Source organism: Erythrolamprus reginae, chromosome 1 (assembly GCF_031021105.1).
Source record: "Erythrolamprus reginae isolate rEryReg1 chromosome 1, rEryReg1.hap1, whole genome shotgun sequence".
Taxonomy (NCBI): Eukaryota; Metazoa; Chordata; class Lepidosauria; order Squamata; family Dipsadidae; genus Erythrolamprus; species Erythrolamprus reginae.
In genome coordinates, this window is record NC_091950.1 from 125,610,377 (window position 1) to 125,630,452 (window position 20,076).

Here is a 20,076-nt window from a genome sequence, read left to right on the forward strand (position 1 = left end):
GCTGGGGTTTGTTTCTGAATCCTCTGGGGCTTTTCCTAACCCTGATGTTTGCAAAGCCCTTAACAAATTAAGCAAAAGCTATTTCTAATCCATATTTATTTCATAAAGAAGTTTTAATATATATTGTAAGATCACCAATATCATTAAGAAGCATGATGTCTGTAACATAAGAGGTAAGGAATCAGTGGCCACTGGATGGTTTGGCCAAGGGACTCAGCAATTTATTTGAGTTCTAGGCTAGGGATACAAAGTCTTGTGTGATAAAAAAGGCAGAGAAAAACTGTGATGTAGTTCAATGTGGACCCTGAGAATGAGGGACAATATTATGATAGTAAAAACCAAATGCAAATTCCATTGCAGTCAACATTTGAAGAACAAATGATAAAACTCCAAAGGCAGATCAAATATAATGTTAATAGTTTAATATGTACATATATATTGTCTCCAAATTGTTACCTTTCATTTACATTAAAAATTTCTTACAAAATATTTCAACATTTTAATAAAGAAAAAAATAAAAGAATATCATTTTGACAAAATGTTACATGCTTGACACTGGCAGTATTCAATTAAAATATATTGCATTTTCTAAATACATTTATCAAGAATAGCTTCCAAATATAGCCAAAATACAATACAAATTCAAAAAATAATTTCAATCCAGTTACTATTTCATAAAAGACAGAGTCAGGTAGAAATTGTATCTCTTAACTTAATGACAGAAAACAAAAACTAGTGTTTCTCTTTATGTAATTTTCTTTAGTTGCTAGAATAAATATGTCCAATTACATATTGTTTACCAACTTTAAGAAAAGAATTAACAATGCAGTGTTAGATTTCAACAAACACCATTAATATAAATCTAAGGGAAAAGTTAACATAATCATTCTTATGAATTTATTCAGAGTCAATTTTGCTGTAAGAAACACTATTTATATTATCATTTGGGATAAATAGAGAATTTTGTCTAAACAAAGAAAACTATCATTGGCTTTTACGAATGTAAAATGAGATGATGCTACTTCATTCCAACCTGGTTTAAATTAAATTAGCCTGTTCCTCACATGGAGCTGTATGTGCTTCTCAATGTATTGAGTATTAGTATTTATTCTTGGATATTTGAATTTTCCACATCTGTTTTAATAATTCCATTCTAATCTGAAACAAATAATATGGACTCACTTCTACAAGTAAATACATAAAAGGCATGGATTGTAATACAGAAAGGGTTTCATTCTTTTTGAAAGATTTCTTCATTGACCGGTAGCTGCAAGGCAACATCACAAAGAGATTTTTAAAGTACCTCAAACTCTCAAAATTAGTTTGCTATGTAGTGTGCGCCTGTTCAAAGAACATCAAATGAAAGACAACACGTAATTCTCTGCAAATCTTAATTTGGGAAGTCAGCATGGAAGCTCCCCTCCCAACATACACATGAACTCTTCTTATATTACATTCCTTCTACATTGATACAAGTCATCAAAACTTAAGTACATCATTAATACCCACGTTCATAAGGATGTATATAAAATCATGACTACAGATCCTTTGCTGTCTGTGAAATTCTGTTCTCCATACACAATGTGGTTTTAACAGGAAATGTTAGGAAATTCCTTTAAGTATGTGCATTGTACTACACCACGCAATACCTACAGGTTTCATCTTTTCTGTAAAAGATTCTGCAACTTTAGTTGCACCTTTTTAACAGCTATCAGTATGAATGTCTCAATAATTTATACTGGGATTTTCTAATAAAAATAGTCTCAGGCTTATATGTAGTGGTAGTAATGTTATAAGCCAGTTTTAAGGAAACAACTTCTATTACACATGGACACACCCTGTGGCTTCTACAAAACTATACGTATTGTGATATTGTGGTGAACAGCCATATTTCTCTCTGCACCAATTCACTAATTTCAATCCACATCCCATCGCACAGTCTATGATAAGCCCCAGAAAAATAATCCTTGTATGACCGATTGTGCAATCTTCACAGCTACAGGTCTGAAGAGTCTTCTAGAGACTAAACCTGTCTCCAAACCAAATGTGAGCCCACCGTGACTTAAATCCATATTTGCTTTACTCCAGATAATTTGGATTATTTTTATACAACTGGTATAAAAATAGAGTACTAGAAAGCTGTACTAGAAAATACAGTACTAGAAAACTGTAATACATTGAATTCACCTCTGCAGGAGTATGAACAAGATACTGGACAGTTGTCAGCCCACATTTTTAATATAGCACACAATCACTAACTGCTTTTATTAGCTTTTTTGCCTAAGACCCAAGAAGAGAAATTTTACATTTTAGATTTTAATTGTCTGGGCCAGGAGCTAAATCAACATAGCAAATTACAAATAGTTAACAATAAATCATTTGTGCTGCCTTTGAGAATACAGATATTAAGAAAATAAATATTTGAGTAAAATGATGTATTAATAATTGTTTTGGTTATTTTAAATATTTCATTTTAAAGTGGGTGATCTGCACCTCCTGTGGGTGCAGGACCTTTTTGATGGATCACTTCCTAGGGGGATCAGTAACAAACAGCTTCCTGCTGAATATACAGGGACAAGTACCATGGCAAGTGTTGTTTTATTTAAAAAATAGATTTTGTGCGTAACTTATGCCCTCTTTGTAATAAATGTGGTGAATGTATGCATATGTATCTTAGTGCTGGAGGAAAAATTGCATGAGAATTGTATTTACATTGGGAAAGGGACTGGACTGAACTGAATCTATTTCATTGCTTATGCCCCAAACTCAAAGATGATATTTTAAAAATGTATTTCTTTTTACAACAGATAGACAGTGTTGCTAGATTAGTGATGTCATGTAGGACAGAGGTCTATAATGATTCTCAATTATAATAGACTATATAATTTATTCAAATGGGTCCATCTTTTGCATATGTTATATCTAGTTTTTGTATTTGTAGTTTTTGTATTTGTATGAGATCTGGAGCTATTGAAATGCTGATTGCTTCAATAAAATGTGCACCTGATTGTGGTCACAAAACCATTACCCCTTCTAAAATATATAAAAACTCACTATATATCTATCTAATGGGATAATGGTTTTCAAAACGTTCTTTTCTAAACACAAAATATTCAAAGAATATAATGATGCATCTTCATAGCATGCATCCAATTTTAAACATACACAGCCCCTTTTCAACTACTCTAATACATACCTTGTTTCTAAAAATATATATATTGTAATTTAGTGTAGCACATAAATCTTTAAAATCAATGAACTGATCAGCAAGACCTGCACATGTTTGAAGTATGGCCATTGCACATATTTTATATCAGTGTTTTAGGTCTTGGCAACTTTATGATGGGTGAACTTCAACTCCCAGAATTCCCCCAACAGAATGGGGTGGGGAATTCTGGGAGATTGTCCATATTCTTAAAGTTACCAAGGTTGAGAAACACTGTTTTATATACTATATTAAAAATGCTGTTAATTTATCTGATACAAAGTTTTTTTCTTTTTTGTTGTAAGAACGTTCTCTATACTTATTTATAAAATGTGTTCAAATAAGAGTAATTATGAGAGAAGGCTAGCCTGGAGGGTGCCTCTTCCTTCTTTCTGGTTGCATTTGTTCATTAGGCGATTGTTACTGGCACATTCCAGGAATCACTGTTCAGTTACTGCTTTGGCTAGCATAAAGAAAAACACAATGCAATTAGATATCGATGAAGCAAGTTTGCCAAAAAGCATAAATTTCCCAATTGCTGTAGTAATAGTGCACAGAGGTACTGAAATTTTGGACTGGGATAGGAATAGCTTATGATGGGGTAGTTAGATTAGATCAACTTATTGTGCTCTTCTGCTTTTTTATATACTTGATATATTACAGAAACTTCCCAAAAACCCCAGGAAACAAAATAACAGTGTGTTGTTAACCGGTTTTAATAAAAAGAAAGAAATCTCCCAAGCATGTGCAATTTACTCAATTCTAATATAGCACTGTATTGAATAAAATTTAATAGGCAGTAAAATTCAATGTGTATATAATATTCTAATGCAAAACACATAGCCTCAGAAAAGACCTAGACCTAGCAAAATTTTCTTTCAATGAAAGGCAATATATTTTAAAGGGAAAAAAAATAACACTATGAAACTGTATACAAACTTGGTTTATTGCCAGGGCAAGCCGCCAAAAGTATGGCAGGATTTGTTTCTGTGATAATGATTGCCATAACCTTTGTTCAATTTATGGCCTAGCATAAGGAAATGAAGGCTCTTTTTAGTTCTGCTACCAATGAGAATATGTATTTTATTATGTAACATTTATTTTACATATTTAATATTTAGTCTGATGTTGTTTAATATTTTAGGATTTTCCAGTTTCCAATTCTAATGGCAATTCCCATTTTCAATATGTGGTGCTGCTATTACAAAACCACATGTACACGTTTCACCTAAAATAACATCATAGCGATAAGGAAATTAAAACAATTTGCAGTCTCGTAGCAGTTCTTGACAATTTCTGCAAATACCTTGCAGGAATTTTTACTTTTCTTAATTGAAGGAGCAAAGATTCTTTAGATCACTAAAGTATGCATGCAGTTATTATTACATTTACAGAGAGATCCAACATAGGCAAAGCATATCATTAATGGCAAATATAGGCAGCAAGAGCAGTTAGTTCTTACTTTCAAGGTGTTTAGACAAATGTGTAGTGAAATCCATTGCTTAAAGGGAGAGGCTGAGGTACAGAAAGTGAGGGTGCTTTAGTTGGGTAAATCAATTGCGGAGCTAGAATGGATCACACAAAAGAATTAGGCACCACAATTCCTCTTTGTGTTTTTCCTCTTTCACACACACAGATATACACAGCTTAATGGGCTTGAATACAAGATAACAGGGCCAGCCATTGGTATGAATTGGAATACCTTTAGCAAATCAGCAGGTATTTTCTATACCAAAAGAATTTAGTTCTACAATATGAAAAATCACTGAGTCATTTTTATTTTATTATTTTATTTGTTGTGCCTTCCGCAGAAAAGGAAGAAAGAAGTATACCCTCTGATTCATCGGAGTGTGGCTGAGTGCCAAAAGCACATTAGAAAACTGTGCAAACCAAGACTCTATTAAAGGATATTGTGAGATTGTGGAATTTCTTGAGAATCTGTGTACAGTGTTCCCTCAATTTTCGCGAAAAGTCTATACCACGGTTTTTCAAAAATATTAATTAAAAAATACTTCACGGGTTTTTTCCCTATACCACGATTTTTCCCGCCTGATGACGTCATATGTCATCGCCAAACTTTCATCTGCCTTTAATAAATATTTTTTTAATAAACTTTAATAAATAAATATGGTGAGTAATAATCTAAATAGTTGCTAAGGGAATGGGAAATTGCAATTTAGGGGTTTAAAGTGTTAAGGAAAGGCTTGTGATACTGTTCATAGCCAAAAATAGTGTATTTACTGCCACATCTCTACTTCGCAGAAATTTGACTTTCGTGGGCGGTCTTGGAACGCATCCCCCGCGAAAATCGAGGGAACACTGTACTGTGTACTTTGGTGATCAATCTACCAGCCCTATAAACTTGCTCGGTGATTTGAGCCAATAATTGTCTCTTGGCTTGGTTTACTTCAAAAGTTGTTATAGCTTTGAAGGAAAGGTGGGATGTAAATCTAATGAATAAACAAATGTATACGTTCACTTTCACTAAGACATTTTGTTCCTCCTAGATGACCTGCTTGACTTTCTACCTATGTGAATCAAAAGATGTATATCACAGTGGAAATAATTCTAGCAAAAATGTCTTTCTCTAAGATAAATGTAGAACCTTTCCCCCCCTGAACTAGAATTTGCCATGGATATTAACTTGGAGTGCTGGCTTATTTTTTGAGAAGGCTTTTACAATAATCAATTTGTGGTATACTATTTTTTTTAAAAAATCACAGAAATCAGAGAGTATTTGCTGACATCATAAAAAAAATGTTGATGTGATTTTATGCTGCAGCTCACAACAGAAATCAAGATGAAATTGAAATTAATTAATAAAATATGAAATTAACTCGGCAGGCAATAGATAATACTGGCCCTGCTATACACTATGAAAATATCATGCTGTATTAGTAACACAGTGAAAGATTAAAGTATAAAGGAAGCACCATTTAGCAATAATAACGTCATCTGCCATTTCCATATACATTTAGTTTCCAGAAAGATTTAAAAAAAGCTTCACCAAAATTTCAAAAATAATTTGCCAAATCCAATTTTAAATCTTGGAATAGTTCAACCAATCAGTCAAATTTCACTGATTTGTTTTATTTTTATGAGTTTTACAACATTTTGATGAAAATGCCCGAACATGATGTGAACAGAATAAAGATGAGATGTTATACAAAGATAAAACAAGGGTCTCAGTGCAAACCTCTCCCTGCCCCCAAAGTAACAACCCTCCAAAGCCATGCTGATTCTATTGGAAACAGCCTCACCAAAGTCTAGGTTAGTAAAGGGCTCCTTCACTAAGGATTGCTTTCAATATGAAGACAACCCACTAGCACAACAGTTCATGGAGCACTAAGAGAAATACATTGTTGAAAACACATTTTTTCATCTTAATGTCTGATGCTGCAATCTATACACTGTCTTAGCAGATGAAGACGTCATAGAGAAAATTTTGTGTCGCATCTCTAGTCAAGTAGAAGGAAACTATAGCCAACCCTGAATACTTATTAATACAATGCATGGTTAAAATCCAGTGGTTCAGCTCCATAATGAAAACTATCCAATTAGGATTACCTAAGTAACCCAAAAAGTTATGGCCCTGATATGTGCAGTAACCCAGAAGAAAGGTATAAATGCTCATTGTGTAGCAGTGTAACTAAAACAATGCATTGTCACAGCCACTGCTTTATAAATAGAGCAGTACCTGCTACCTCTTTGCTCCGCTGAGAGGCTTCAGAAGCCAGTGCGTATGATATGGTAATCATGCGTTCTTGCTCATGTAGCTGTGAATCTACATTTGAAGAGATGTATTTGTCCTGAATTGGAGGCTGTAGGTTGTGAACACTAGGGTAAACATAAAAAGAAAAGTAATTAAAATGTGCTGTAGTCTCAGTCCACACCACTTTCCAATACATTTTCAATACATGGAAATAAAAAAGACTTCGGGGTTATCCTGAAATTATGAACGTGGGGATTATAATAAGTTCTTACAACATATTTATACAATTGGTGTTGTTGACAATTATTAAAAATACAGAGTATTAAAAATACAGAGAAGCTAATAGAAAAATAACAAAATCAACAAATGAAGGTTGTTGAGTTAAAAGCCTAGAAGTTAAGCTGCTGGCCTAGAAACCAGGAGACTGGGAATTCTAGTCCTGCCTTAGGAATGAAAGCCAGCTGGATGAATTTGAACCAATAATTCACTCAGCCCAGCCTGTCTCAGAGGGTGGTTTTCGAGGGATAAATAGAAGGAAGGAAGGAGTATTATGCATGTTTGTTAATAAAGTAATAAAGGCAGATAATAGATAATCTAAAAGATGCATAGATAGATTATCTAATAAATAAATAAATCTAATAGATAAATAAACAAGCTAGCTAATCAGCAGCAAAAAAAATTAACAAAGCAAAAAGTTTAAAGGCTTAAAATAAATTTTAAATGCCTTAAAAAGTAGAATGGCTCTTATAGGGCCTTGGGCAAGGGTGAAATGCTCCTGGTTCGCCCATGCCTATCGGTCGTCAGAGAGCCAGTTACAAAGGGAACGCAAGGCTCCGCCCACCTGCCCAGATACCGCCATTTGGGTTCTTTTACCCTCTGCACATGCACAGAATGATTTGCGAATGCGCAGGGGATAAAAGAATCCAAATGGTGGCATTCAAATGGGTGGGTGGAGCCTCGCACTCCCTTCGCAACAGGTTCTTGTCGACTGGTAGACACGAGTGAACTGGAGGATTTCACCCCTGCCTTGCAGGGATGATCAGCCTGGATAATTCACTAAATGCTGTCTTTGGCAGGGATCTACAGAAATGGAACATTCCCCAAGAAGCAATTGACATTTGGATTAGAGCCAGTTAAGGATTGTGAATGAAACATCTTACAACAAAAGGCGGACAGAAAGCCAGGATTTTACAGGTCTATGTTTATAACATATAGAAACAAGCAAGATTTGTTGTTCCAGTAGCCTCTTCCTACAAGATCTACGGAAGCAATAAAGTTGATCATATGTACATAACATAGCTTTTCATGTTTCCTGATATTATAAAGAGCAATTATGCACAAAGCCTTACCTTGATCTGGTAAGGAGATGCCTAATTTTTTCTGCCTTACGATGTCTTGCTTCCAATTCTTCAGGAGTGAGGGGGTCTTCAGGATCCATATCAATGTACCGTTCTGGAATGGCAACCTTGTCTGGCTTTGACAACTGGGGAGAGGGTTTGGGGTGGGTTTTTTTTAACAAAAATAATTATAAATGTTTACTATACTATGTACAGAACATTAAAACATTTGTATGTTCAAATACACAAAAGGGAAAAGAATATATAGACAATTTTTTTCTGATGCCTTCTTTTTCATCACAATTAGGGTAAAAGGAGTGTACAAGCAATACTAGTGAGAAAAATCTCAGATATATATGATTAGGTATAGTTGTTACATAATGAGACTTTGAGAATTCAACTTAAGAAGCAATTTCACTCTTGTTATCAAGATACCTTTTCAGGTATTTTACTTTTTAATAGAAACATAGAAGTCTAATGGCAGAAAAAGACCTCATGGTCCATCTAGTCTGCCCTTATACTATTTTCTGTATTTTATCTTAGGATGGATATATGTTAATCCCAGGCATGTTTAAATTCAGTTACTGTGGATTTATCTACCACGTCTTCTGGAAGTTTGTTCCAAGGATCTACTACTCTTTCAGTAAAATATTTTCTCACATTGCTTCTGATCTTTCCCCCAACTAACCTCAGATTGTGTCCCCTTGTTCTTGTGTTCACTTTCCTATTAAAAACACTTCCCTCCTGGACCTTATTTAACCCTTTAACATATTTAAATGTTTCAATTATGTCTCCCCTTTTCCTTCTGGAATAATCTTGGAATAATCTTCAGGAGTTAGACCTCAGATACAGATAACAATTCCAAATCCAAGCTGACATATTTAGAATTAATGGAGTAATTTTATTTGTTAGTTTCTCTTAATCTGACCATTTTTTCTGTTCTTTAATCTTTCAGTGAAATAAAATATTCTTCTTTTGGGCCACAAGATGGCTCTGTAGGTTTCGAAATACCTTGTTAAGGAGGGAAACACTCTCTCCCCCCAAAAAACCCCTCCTGATGATATTCTGCCTTCGGTGATTTCCTTCCTTCAATTTCTAAGTTTTCTAACATTATGCAACGTGCAGCATAAACCAAACATGGAACAAGAAATAACAATTTAAATAATCAGGATTCGGTTTTAAATCTGACGATTTAAACATTTTTAACATCCATAATTTCAGGGGAGTAGGAACCTTTTTCTGGAATATTCTAATTGGGCAGGCTGATTCTGATTGGAGGGCTCAGTTCTGAATGGACCATGGAATGAAGTCATATGCAGCTTTGTAGTATTGTAACTTATACCCAGAAGCCTACTGACAGCCAGTACAAAGTCTCAAGTACATCTATAATATGCTGTTAGCATTTAATGCTAATTAGGTGGGTCCCTGCATTTTGTACCAAGTGCAGTTTTTGAGTGATGTTTAAAGTTAGCTTTTAAAAAAGTAATTAGAGCTGTCCATCTGGGAAATGAAAAAAGCAAGTTACCATAGGTAGATCCTGCTCTTCTTCTCCCCCCTCCTCCTGGTAAAGCCATCAAACACCAACCAATTGGCAAAGTTGCTCCTGGCAACAGCCTCCACCTACTCATGTTGCAATAGCCATGAATCTAAAAGGGATCTTTGATTGGATCTACTACGGCCTGTTTCTTCCCATTACGGGAGTAAACAGTGCAACATTACCATTCTATAAAATTGTGACTAGTAGCATTTCTGTGGTTTATTATTTATTTATTTGCTTTATTTTATCAGTCCTTTAATACTATGGTAAGCATTGGTGCTCAGAATGATGCAACCAATATCATGGTGTCCAACATAATTTTTGCCTGTGGAAATGACATGAAATGGGGATGGGAAAAGAAGGCCCTGTCACATGCCTCAGAAAACAATCCTATTTTAAAATCACAAACTTGCTGAAAACTGTTGATTAACACTAAAGGGAAACACCTGGAGAGAAAAATAGTACAGTATATCAAGTTTGGAAAATAGTCAATCTATTTATTTATTTACAAGTCCAAGAATACAAGGCGATGCCAATAATTAGCCTTACCTCTTTGCTAATATCCAATTTATAATCTTCGGGCTCTAGATTTGTGTCTGTTGCTGCCACAGAGTCAATTTTTAACCAGTTATCTCCCATTTTTTGTTCTGTACACATTGCTCTTTCCAATAACTGCATGTCAAATTCTTGCTCCCGTTTCCACTAGTAACAGACAGGAAACAATGACATGTTTAATCATTGTGAGTAATAAATTAGCAAGTATTTATCATTACCTTTGAATAGGTAAAATGGAACCCAAGGGCTACCATAGTGTTTATTCCTGGAGTCTCACTTGATAGATCCTCTGATGAAGTCAGCCACATTTCCAACCAATAGAGATGAATGTAATGTCACGTTAGGAATCAGAGATAACTAGATTTATCTACAATCAGTGGTTCTCAACGTTTCTAATGCGGTGACCACTTAATACAATGTTGTGGTGACCCCCAACCATAAGTCTAGCGCCAGTTCTCCCAACAGAGCTTTAAACTGATTGGCAGGAAGGTCAGAGGGACACCCCCATTGTAAACACCTGATTGGTCGGATTGTAGAAATATGTTCCAAGGCGCCAGAATAGAAGCTTTAGTTTCAAACACCATGGGAAATTTGTCTTTTACCATGGTCTTAGGCGACCCCTGTGAAACGGTCATTCGACTCCCGATCCCTAGGTTGAGAACCACTGATCTACAAGAACAAAAATGTATGCCTTGGGGACAGCTCTTGGAAAATGTGATATATAAGGGAAATGCAGTACTTTGCTTACGAGAGACACATAACCTACAGTTGGATCAGATGTAGCCCCACAATCTCCAAAAGTTATTGTCATGTAATTCTTTTAAGTGAATGAGATAGACAGTAACTATATTAACTCTGTGATGGGATTCAATTTTTTAAAACTACCGGTTCTATGGGCGTGGCTTGGTGGGTGTGGCAGGGAAAGGTTACTGCAAAATCTCCATTCCCTCCTCACCGCAGGGGAAGCTTACTGCAAAATCCCCATTTCCTCCCAATCAGTTGGAACTCAGAGAATAGATGGTGGCAGGCCAGACACTGGTGGTATTTATCAATTCTCTGAACTACTCAAAATTTCTGCTACCAGTTCTCCAGAACTGGTCAGAACCTGCTGAATACCACCTTTGCATTAAGTACATTTAGTTAAGCAAACAAATGAATTTTTGAGATTTCCAAGTGGAGGAAATGCCAAGAGCAAGAGCACAAGACTTATATACCACTCCATAGTGTTTTACAGCCCTCTCTGAGCAGTTACAGAATCAGTATATTGCCCCCAACAATCCAGGTCCTCATTTTACCAGCTTCGGAAGGATGGAAGGCTGAGTCAACCTCAAGCTCATCAGGATCGAACTCCAGGCTGTGGGAAGAGTTAACCTGCGGTGCTGCATTCTAACCACTGTGCCACCTCAGCTCTTCAGCTGGTAAACTAACATATGTCTGAACAGCAGAGACACAGCTAGGGCAGGCAATGGCAGCCAGACAGTCTGCCTGGGCCAGTAGAGCTTCTTTGGGCAACCAAAAGGCTGGAGGATCACCCATTTCCAAAAGCAGCTCCATGCAAGGAACTGGGGGGAATCGGTGGGAAACTAGCAAGTAGAGCACCAGGAGCAGAGGAAGAAATAACAAGCTCACAGTTTCATGCAGAACCAATTTTAAAGACACCGGGTTTGCTTAAAATTCCATTGCAGTTTGGATTATATAAAAAATTAAAAGTTCCAAAGGTCTTCAAGTAGCAGAGTAACTAAACTACCTGGTGAGTGTTCCTTTTGCCTGAGGGCAAGACAAGATTAAAATAAAAAGTGGAGGAACAATTATAAGGATTTAAAAACAATTAAAAGCAAAAAAGCTTGCCAAGAGTTTGAACTACAGAAGTTTAAAACAGATGTTCAGGGAACATCTGAATTTGATAGATTATTTTAAAGCACTTTTGAATGAATGAATGAATGAATGAATGAATGAATGAATGAATGAATGAATGCCTCCATTCCAACAAGGACTGTTTAAATTTTATAAGAGGGATGATTGGTTAGTCTTATTAAACAAAGAGAATAAGGAAAAGTTGTGAAAAATCATGTGACCATACAACTAAGATGTGCTTAAAGGGACTTGAGTTAAGGACATAGAGAAAAAGAAAGAAAGCTTCTCATTACTTTTTGAAGGTTTTTTTCCCCTCTCTAAAATATATATATATTATGGGGGTGGGGAAGATTTGACCTGTTCACATTTTTTGGGGAGGAGACTTAAGGAAATTGGGAGAAGAAAATTGAAGCTTCATATACTCTAAGAACAAAATAGCCTACCTAAATTGCTGAAAATTGTGACAGAAGCCACAAAATGGTAAAGAATGCCCTTTTAAGAATTTGTTTTAAGTTCCCCACAAATGTTTATCATACCAAATACAAGTACATAGAGAACCCTGTAGAGAACACTGAAATGCTACACCTGCTTCTAAGGGTAGATTGGTTGGTTCACATTAATGGTGTCTTACCAATCACAGTAAAAGCAATCATACCTTTGTGTCAGTCATGGCTAGATGCTATTTTTAAATGTGTGCAGTAAAAGATGATAGCAGGCAAGCAAAATCACATCATTAAAAAAGAGATATTTGAAATGAACGGGGTTACTTAAAATACTAAATAATAAAAAGGAAAAATGTAATCCTGAGAATGAATAAGTTGTGCTCAAAAGGAAAAAAACCCAATCTGGTTTCTTATTTTAGAAGGGAATGAATCAAGAGTCTCTAAGCAACAAAATTAGACTCAACTTGCTCTGGGCCACAAAACAAAATTAGTTGAAACTAAGGCCTAATGAAATTTGAATTGGAAAGTTTCCAATTAAAATTAGGAAGAACTTTCTTGCAAAAACTCATTTAAAAACAACTTATTAAACAACTGCTGGGTGTAGAAAACCTGTAACTCATGCAAGCCAACCATCTCAGAACTGTTGCCGTTGTATTCACAAGAAGAGTACGCCACTCCTCTGCTTCTAATAAAATACCTTTACTAGGCTTGAAATTTTAGGCTTGGACAACCTAGAACTATGCCGCCTATGGTCCGACCTAAACGTACCACACAAAATTATCTGCTATAATGTACTACCTGTTAGTTCAACTTCAACCGCACACAATAGATACAAACTCAAAGTAAACCGCTCCAAACTCGATTGCAGAAAATAAAACTTCAGTAACAGTATGGTCAAGGCCTGGAATGCACTACCAGGCTCTGTTGTTACCTCCCCAACCCCCCATAACTTTAACCTTAGACAATCTACTGTTGACCTCACCCCATTCTTAAGAGGTCTGTAAGGGCGTACATAAGCGCACCAGAATATTTACTATTTTCAAATCTATGTTTACACTATACCTGTATCTGGTACATGTTTGACAAATAAAATACTATCTACCCTGTTTCCCCCAAAATAAGACATCCCCTGATAATAAGCCCAATTGAGTTTTTGATTGCATGGCAATAAGGTCAAGTGCTTATTTCAGGATTCAAAAAAATATAAGACAGGGTCTTATTTTCGGGGAAACACAGTATCTGTCTATTAGATGACTTGAAAAAATTATGAAGCCCATCAATATTTCAAATCAGTATTATGGATTGGATTGGATTGGATTGGATTGTTTTTACTTCAGATATGATGTGGTTTAGAAAATTATCTACTAAAATCAAATAATATAGATCACTGCCTTTTATGTTTCTTACTATTTACAAGCACTCCATGCTAGGAATATTTTTTAGTTTTTCCAAGAGATAGAACTTTAGCAAAATGTAAACTTACTTTCAGAGTCCTTGAATACTTTCAAAATATGATAACGTTCAGAATTACCATAATATACATTAAATCTATTAATTGCTTCCATCTTTTTATCTGATAGCCTAACTTTCAGACATCCTATAAAGCCATCCTCCAACTAAGATATGCTAACTCTACAACACTCATACAGTGATAAAGTATTACATTTATTTACATGTATATCAGGAGTATCTTTGACTATAAATGAAAGCCTAAATGAAATATGAGGGATTTGTGACATATAAATGAGCACATGTGATAAATGTATTTTCCCATTCAACTGCATTATTTCACTCCTTAGGCCACAGAAAATGTGCCCTACAAGGCTGGATGTCTGGACACTATATTGTTCAAGCAAGGCTTTTATCATGAGAACTTCTGAAAGAAGTATGTTTCAGAATGCTTATAAGACAATAAGTAGCCCCCTTTTGTTCCGAAGAAAAAGAAAATATAATCTTGTTAAGGTCTGCATGCAGTAGTAAGTGCATAATAGCTCTTGGGATTGCAGCCTGTTATAATTGGATCATTTATCTTCTCATTCAGTAGCATATTATTTATATGTAACAACAACAACAACAACAGAGTTGGAAGGGACCTTGGAAGTCTTCTAGTCCAACCCCTGCTTGGGCAGGAGACCCTATTACTACTTCAGGCAAATGGTTATCCAACATCTTTAAAACTTCCAATGTTGGAGTATCCACAAATTTTGGAAGCAAGCTGTTCCACTGATCAATTGTTCTAACTATCAGGAATTTTCTCCATAGTTCTAAATTGCTTCTCTCCTTGATTAGTTTCCACCCACTGCTTCTTGTTCTACCCTCAGGTGCTTTGGAGAATAGCTTGACTCCCTCTTCTTTGTGGCAACCCCTGAGATATTGGAACACTGCTACCATGTCAGCCCCAACCCTTTTTGTCCTTAGACATACCCAGTTCCTGCAACCGTTCATATGGTTTAGCCTCCAGCCCCCTAACCATCTTTGTTCCTCTTCTCGGTACTCTTTCTAGAGTCTCAACGTCTTTTTACATCATGGCGACCAAAACTGAATGCAGTATCCCAAGTGTGGCCTTACCAAGGCCTTATTAAGTGGTATTAACACTTTGCGTGATTCTATCCCTCTGTTAATGCAGCCTAGAACTGTGTTGGCTTTTTTGGCAGCTGCCACACACTGCTGGCTCATATTTAAATGGTTGTCTACTAGGATTCCAAGATCCCTCTCATAGTTACTACTGTTGAGCAAGGTATCACATATACTGTACCCATGCATTTTGTTTTTGTTGCCTAATATATCAATGTGTAGAGGTGTAGGGGTGTGGTGTGTGGTGTGTACTGAAATTTTATTTTAGACCAGAGAAGAAAACACAAGAGACTCAGTGATAGTTACCTTCTCCCATTTACTCTGGGCAACAACTTTGTAGAAGCAGTCTAAAGTATTTGGGAGAAATATATTATTCATGCACAAGCTCTTGATTTTTCACTCAAAATACACCTACATTTTATTTGTTAGGAATAGGAGCATCTAGTTAATTTGAAGGTAACTGCAGAAATAAAAATTGCAGACTTTAAAAATGGAGGTATTTCTGCAAGAAAAGTTCAATCATTTTCACAATTTCACAATTAAAGCACACGCTGTAACAAATGCCTACTCAATGTTCAAGCCAGGCCTGATTGCATCCATAAATGTAATATAAGGCAATATTAATCTACATGTTATGCTCAAAGAAATAACATGAAATCAGTATTATGAAGCATTTTTATTGTTGTTGATACGGAGTCTTTTACATCAATATCAAATGACAACCCAAGTATTCTGCTCAATATTTTAATGCCATATTACATTTAAAAATTGATCTTTTAAAAAAATAGTGCACTGTATTAAAAGTAGATTTACACATACAATTTATGTAACATTACAAACTGTGCAATCTAATTACATATTTCATTTTTACCATTTTGGTTGCTAAAGTTATTGTAGTGCTGTAAATTGTGCTTTCAAACATTATGTTTTGTGCACTGGAGCCCTTTGGGTAAATGATTTGTTTCTTCCTGGGCTGTGCTATTTTTTATTTTTACAGCAGAAATGAAGACCAACATGGTATGAAAATATGCTACATCGTTTCAATTGTTAAAATATTATGAAATGTTTGCATTAGAAATTATTATAAATTTTGAGAGCCATGGTTTTTAAAAAAAAAAATCAGGTTCAAATTCTGCTACTTAAATATGTGGTATGGCAGGGCTTTAGTTTTTTCTTATGTTTTAACATTACTTTTTAAAAATATATATATAACTGCAAAGGTAAATATCTGAATGCACCAGTTTCCTTTAAGTGTTTACGTAATTACTTACTACATTAATGGCTCATGAATGCCTTATAAATTAATGCAACCAAACAGTTATTTAAAATGGGAAACAAAGGTGAAAAGTTAATAACCAGCAACAAAAATTAGAAATTTAACAAAATGGATACCAAAATGCAATTAAGCCTGGCAGAAATTGAGTTTAGTTAGAAATAGTTTTAAATAATTAGAAACTAAAAAATATATATGTAGGATGAGTGACTTCAAAAGCAAGAGATCTTGTGCAATGAATTAGGCAGGTGATGAGCATAAATAATTCTAATATGCCAAAAGGAAAAGACAAAACAGTGATTGCATAAACACTCAGTTTTGAAAACCTAAATAAGAAGTCCTGTGGCACTTTGAAGACTAACTTTCACAGATCATGACGTATCTTACAAACAGCATGGGAAAAGAACAACATTGTTTACTTTTAAAAGAGGATAAGACCAGTAAGTCTCGCTCCTATAGGCTATGAATGAATGGGAGCCAGTATTGGGTTTAAGGAGCTAGACTAGAATTGAGAAGACTCTGATTCTAGCCCATCCTTATAGGCATTTTGTTTATTTATTTATTTATTTATTTATTATTAATGTATGATTAAATATTTATATTGCCTATCCCCACCACCTCAAGATTTGGAAGTTATCAAAATGACTATTTGACATTTTCTCTTGGGAAATGGATATCTATCTACTGTATGTCACCAGCAGGGCAGACTATATCTACAACAGGTCCACAGGTCTTAAAGTTGCAAGAGGCTTATAACATTCAATGAAAAGGTTTTCATCTGCAGTGGATTGATTTAGGCTGATTATGTATCAATAGAAAGTGAGAGACGTTGAAACTCTGTTGTTCGTGATACAACCATCAGAGTTTGTTCTTACTAAAAACAGGGAATAGAAATATCTTACAAGCAACAACCAAGGCCAAAAGGAAAGGTTTTCTTTGAAGATGGGGCACAATAGAGATTCTGAGATTATCATGGATAATATTCCTAACATCATGGAAGCATACAATGTGAGCCATTATTTATCCGTAAAACTATATCAAAATCGCAGAAGATAGGCCACCTGTAATCCCACAGACTCATTTTATTTATTAAAAAAATATGTTCAGAAGAATTGTTTATTAGCGCCAAACTAACCTCAATTTTGTATATGTGTTGTTTATTATTATTATTATTATTATTATTATTATTATTATTATTATTATTATTTATTAGATTTGTATGCCGCCCCTCTCCGTAGACTCGTTTATACATGCATGGGTGCCCCTACATAAATTAGATGTGTTATGACAGGGCACTATTGCAATCATCAGATCCTGATTTCTTTCTGTCATGCATTTCTTATGTAAATAATCAAAATCTGATATACTAAATACATTCTTATATCTAATCATTGAACACATTCTCATTAATTAGCTTGATTCTTGGATGATTATGTATTTAATGGACCCTCCTTTAACTCCAAAAAAATTATCATAACAAATATGTAAGTGTTTTGCAGTAACAGCCTAATGTAAGCTACTTCCAGTTTTTTTATAATCCTAAAAAACATGACCTATTAAAATTTAAACTCCTAGGGCTTCCTTAAACAGTAACGCTTACATATTTGCAGTAATTTTTTAAATTTATGGTTATAACTAGATTGCTTTATTTCAATTTTAAACTTACTTTACTTTCTATAGCTCCAAATTATGAAAAATGGAGACTTGCTGTGATTTGAGGACAGTACAGGAAACCAATCCCACTGAATTTATCTGAGATCATTCCTTTATTTAGGAAAAAAATCTTGGTAACCTAATCCTAAATTTTGCTATCCAAACTTTGATTACTGAGTGAACCTTCATTCACTGTGTCCGTCACTGACAGACAAACTGACATTTCTAAGACCAACAATATACCCTTTATTTGACAATTTTAAAAAGCAGCCCTAGTAATTTTAAATTGAATGTCTCTTCTGAATAAATACATCATGTCTATGGATTACAGCTATTTCCTGTAAATAACTTATGTTAGTATTGATGGAATATTCTTTTATAAACATATTTATTGGGTATGTAAAATATCAGTGATTGCAGTGGGAATGAATAATTGTCAGTTTATATTTAACTTATAATTATTTTTCCCTAATTGAATAGAGAGCCTTTCTAGAATATTGTTCACACCTTAGACATAAATGATCATTAGCAACTATATGAAATCATTAGATTTATTCCTATGTTTAATATTAATATATAAAATTTCTGAAAACCTAAAATGATAACCTATGAAGTTCTTATTTAACATAACCATACATACTATATTTTTTACTTGTGCTAATATTGTCTACTGGGCTCATTCATTTATGGTGCAATCAGAAAAAAAGTATTCTACTTTCATAATCTTGTGAGAAAAAAATGATTAAACCAACTTATTATCTACATTGAAATATAGATAATATATACATAGATATATTTTCTCACTGTACTTTTCTTATGCCAATTTATTTCCTACTTCCTATGTTAAATTGTCAATAATTATAGACCGAAGCCATTTTCTGTTATGCAAGCCCTACCTATTGAAATACCACCATTATATAATTAAATTAAGTAATACAAGGTGACATGCACTCTCAAATAAAAGTGCTTACTAGAGAAGCTACAGATCGTTTTGTTTTATCTAGTCCTGTTAAGGCATGTCTAACATACTGAGCCTATGTCTGCAGAACCAGGCTGGATGAATGGTCGTGATGAAACCGAATGTCTTTCTCCTTGACCAAGAGTTCTTTTGCGTTCACGAACTATTGCCTTTTGATGACGCTTCATTCTTTCTAATTGTTCTTCAGCACTCATTTTTCCTCTTCCGGGATCTCCAGAGTATAAACGTTCCAAGGCACTCTTTGGTCTTTCCTTGAAAATCACACAGAACATGTTTTTAATTATTTTAAAAATAAAAAATATATATATATGTGTGTGTGTGTGTGTGTTGTGTATATATATATATACACAACACACACACACACACACACACACACACATAATGATTCGACACAAAAATATGTAACCCTTCCCTGGTGCAGAGCTGAAGGGATTGGATACTGTAGCCTAGAGGATAATTCTCTGCCTTACAAGGCAACGGTTGCAGGTTCCGAAATAGATCTATCCTAGGCTCCCTTAATTTTCAAATTCAGCAAAAAAACATATGACATATATATATATATATATTAGTGTTTACTTTTTAATTAACTTACTGTGGACAATATTGCCCTACAGCTATGTTAGTTTAAGAGGCTGAGGATGACAGAACTATCCTTTCAGTGTTTTCCTTCAATGTAAACTAACCAAAAACACAGTATGTAAACTTTACAAATGTTTGTTTGGAAAGTATATAGCTTGGGAAAATATCTGATTAAATATCTAGGAGGAAGCAAATAACATAGAAAATAATATTGTAATTGGATGTGCAATTACCTAATTTTTCAGGAGAACATACAATTAAGAATTATGTTATATGACACAGACTTCAGTCAGGTCCTCCATTCTGGAGGGAAAATACTGACTGCTGATTGGCTGGACTATCTGGCAGCTCCCTATAGAAGGGCTGGCTGTCAGA

The 20,076-nt window shown here is 34.7% G+C and overlaps 1 protein-coding gene across 15 annotated transcripts in view; it reads right to left on the reverse strand.

The window, feature by feature from the left end:
- Positions 1-407: 407 nt before the first annotated feature.
- Positions 408-20,076, reverse strand: part of PLEKHA7 (pleckstrin homology domain containing A7) — a 139,888-nt gene continuing 120,219 nt past the window's right edge. For 4 of the 15 annotated variants that reach the window (XM_070764197.1, XM_070764187.1, XM_070764239.1 and 1 more), the window contains 6 exons: positions 19,173-19,373; positions 10,341-10,493; positions 8,267-8,400; positions 6,903-7,042; positions 4,668-4,770; positions 3,595-3,668 (listed from right to left, as the gene is read on the reverse strand). In XM_070764197.1, coding sequence (XP_070620298.1) covers positions 4,679-4,770; positions 6,903-7,042; positions 8,267-8,400; positions 10,341-10,493; positions 19,173-19,373 — 720 coding nt within the window. In that variant the 3' untranslated portion in view covers positions 3,595-3,668; positions 4,668-4,678. Of the gene's footprint in view, positions 3,669-4,667; positions 4,771-6,902; positions 7,043-8,266; positions 8,401-10,340; positions 10,494-19,114; positions 19,374-20,076 lie in introns of those variants that run through there. The other 11 variants (XM_070764203.1, XM_070764273.1, XM_070764282.1 and 8 more) reach the window with 8 other exon arrangements.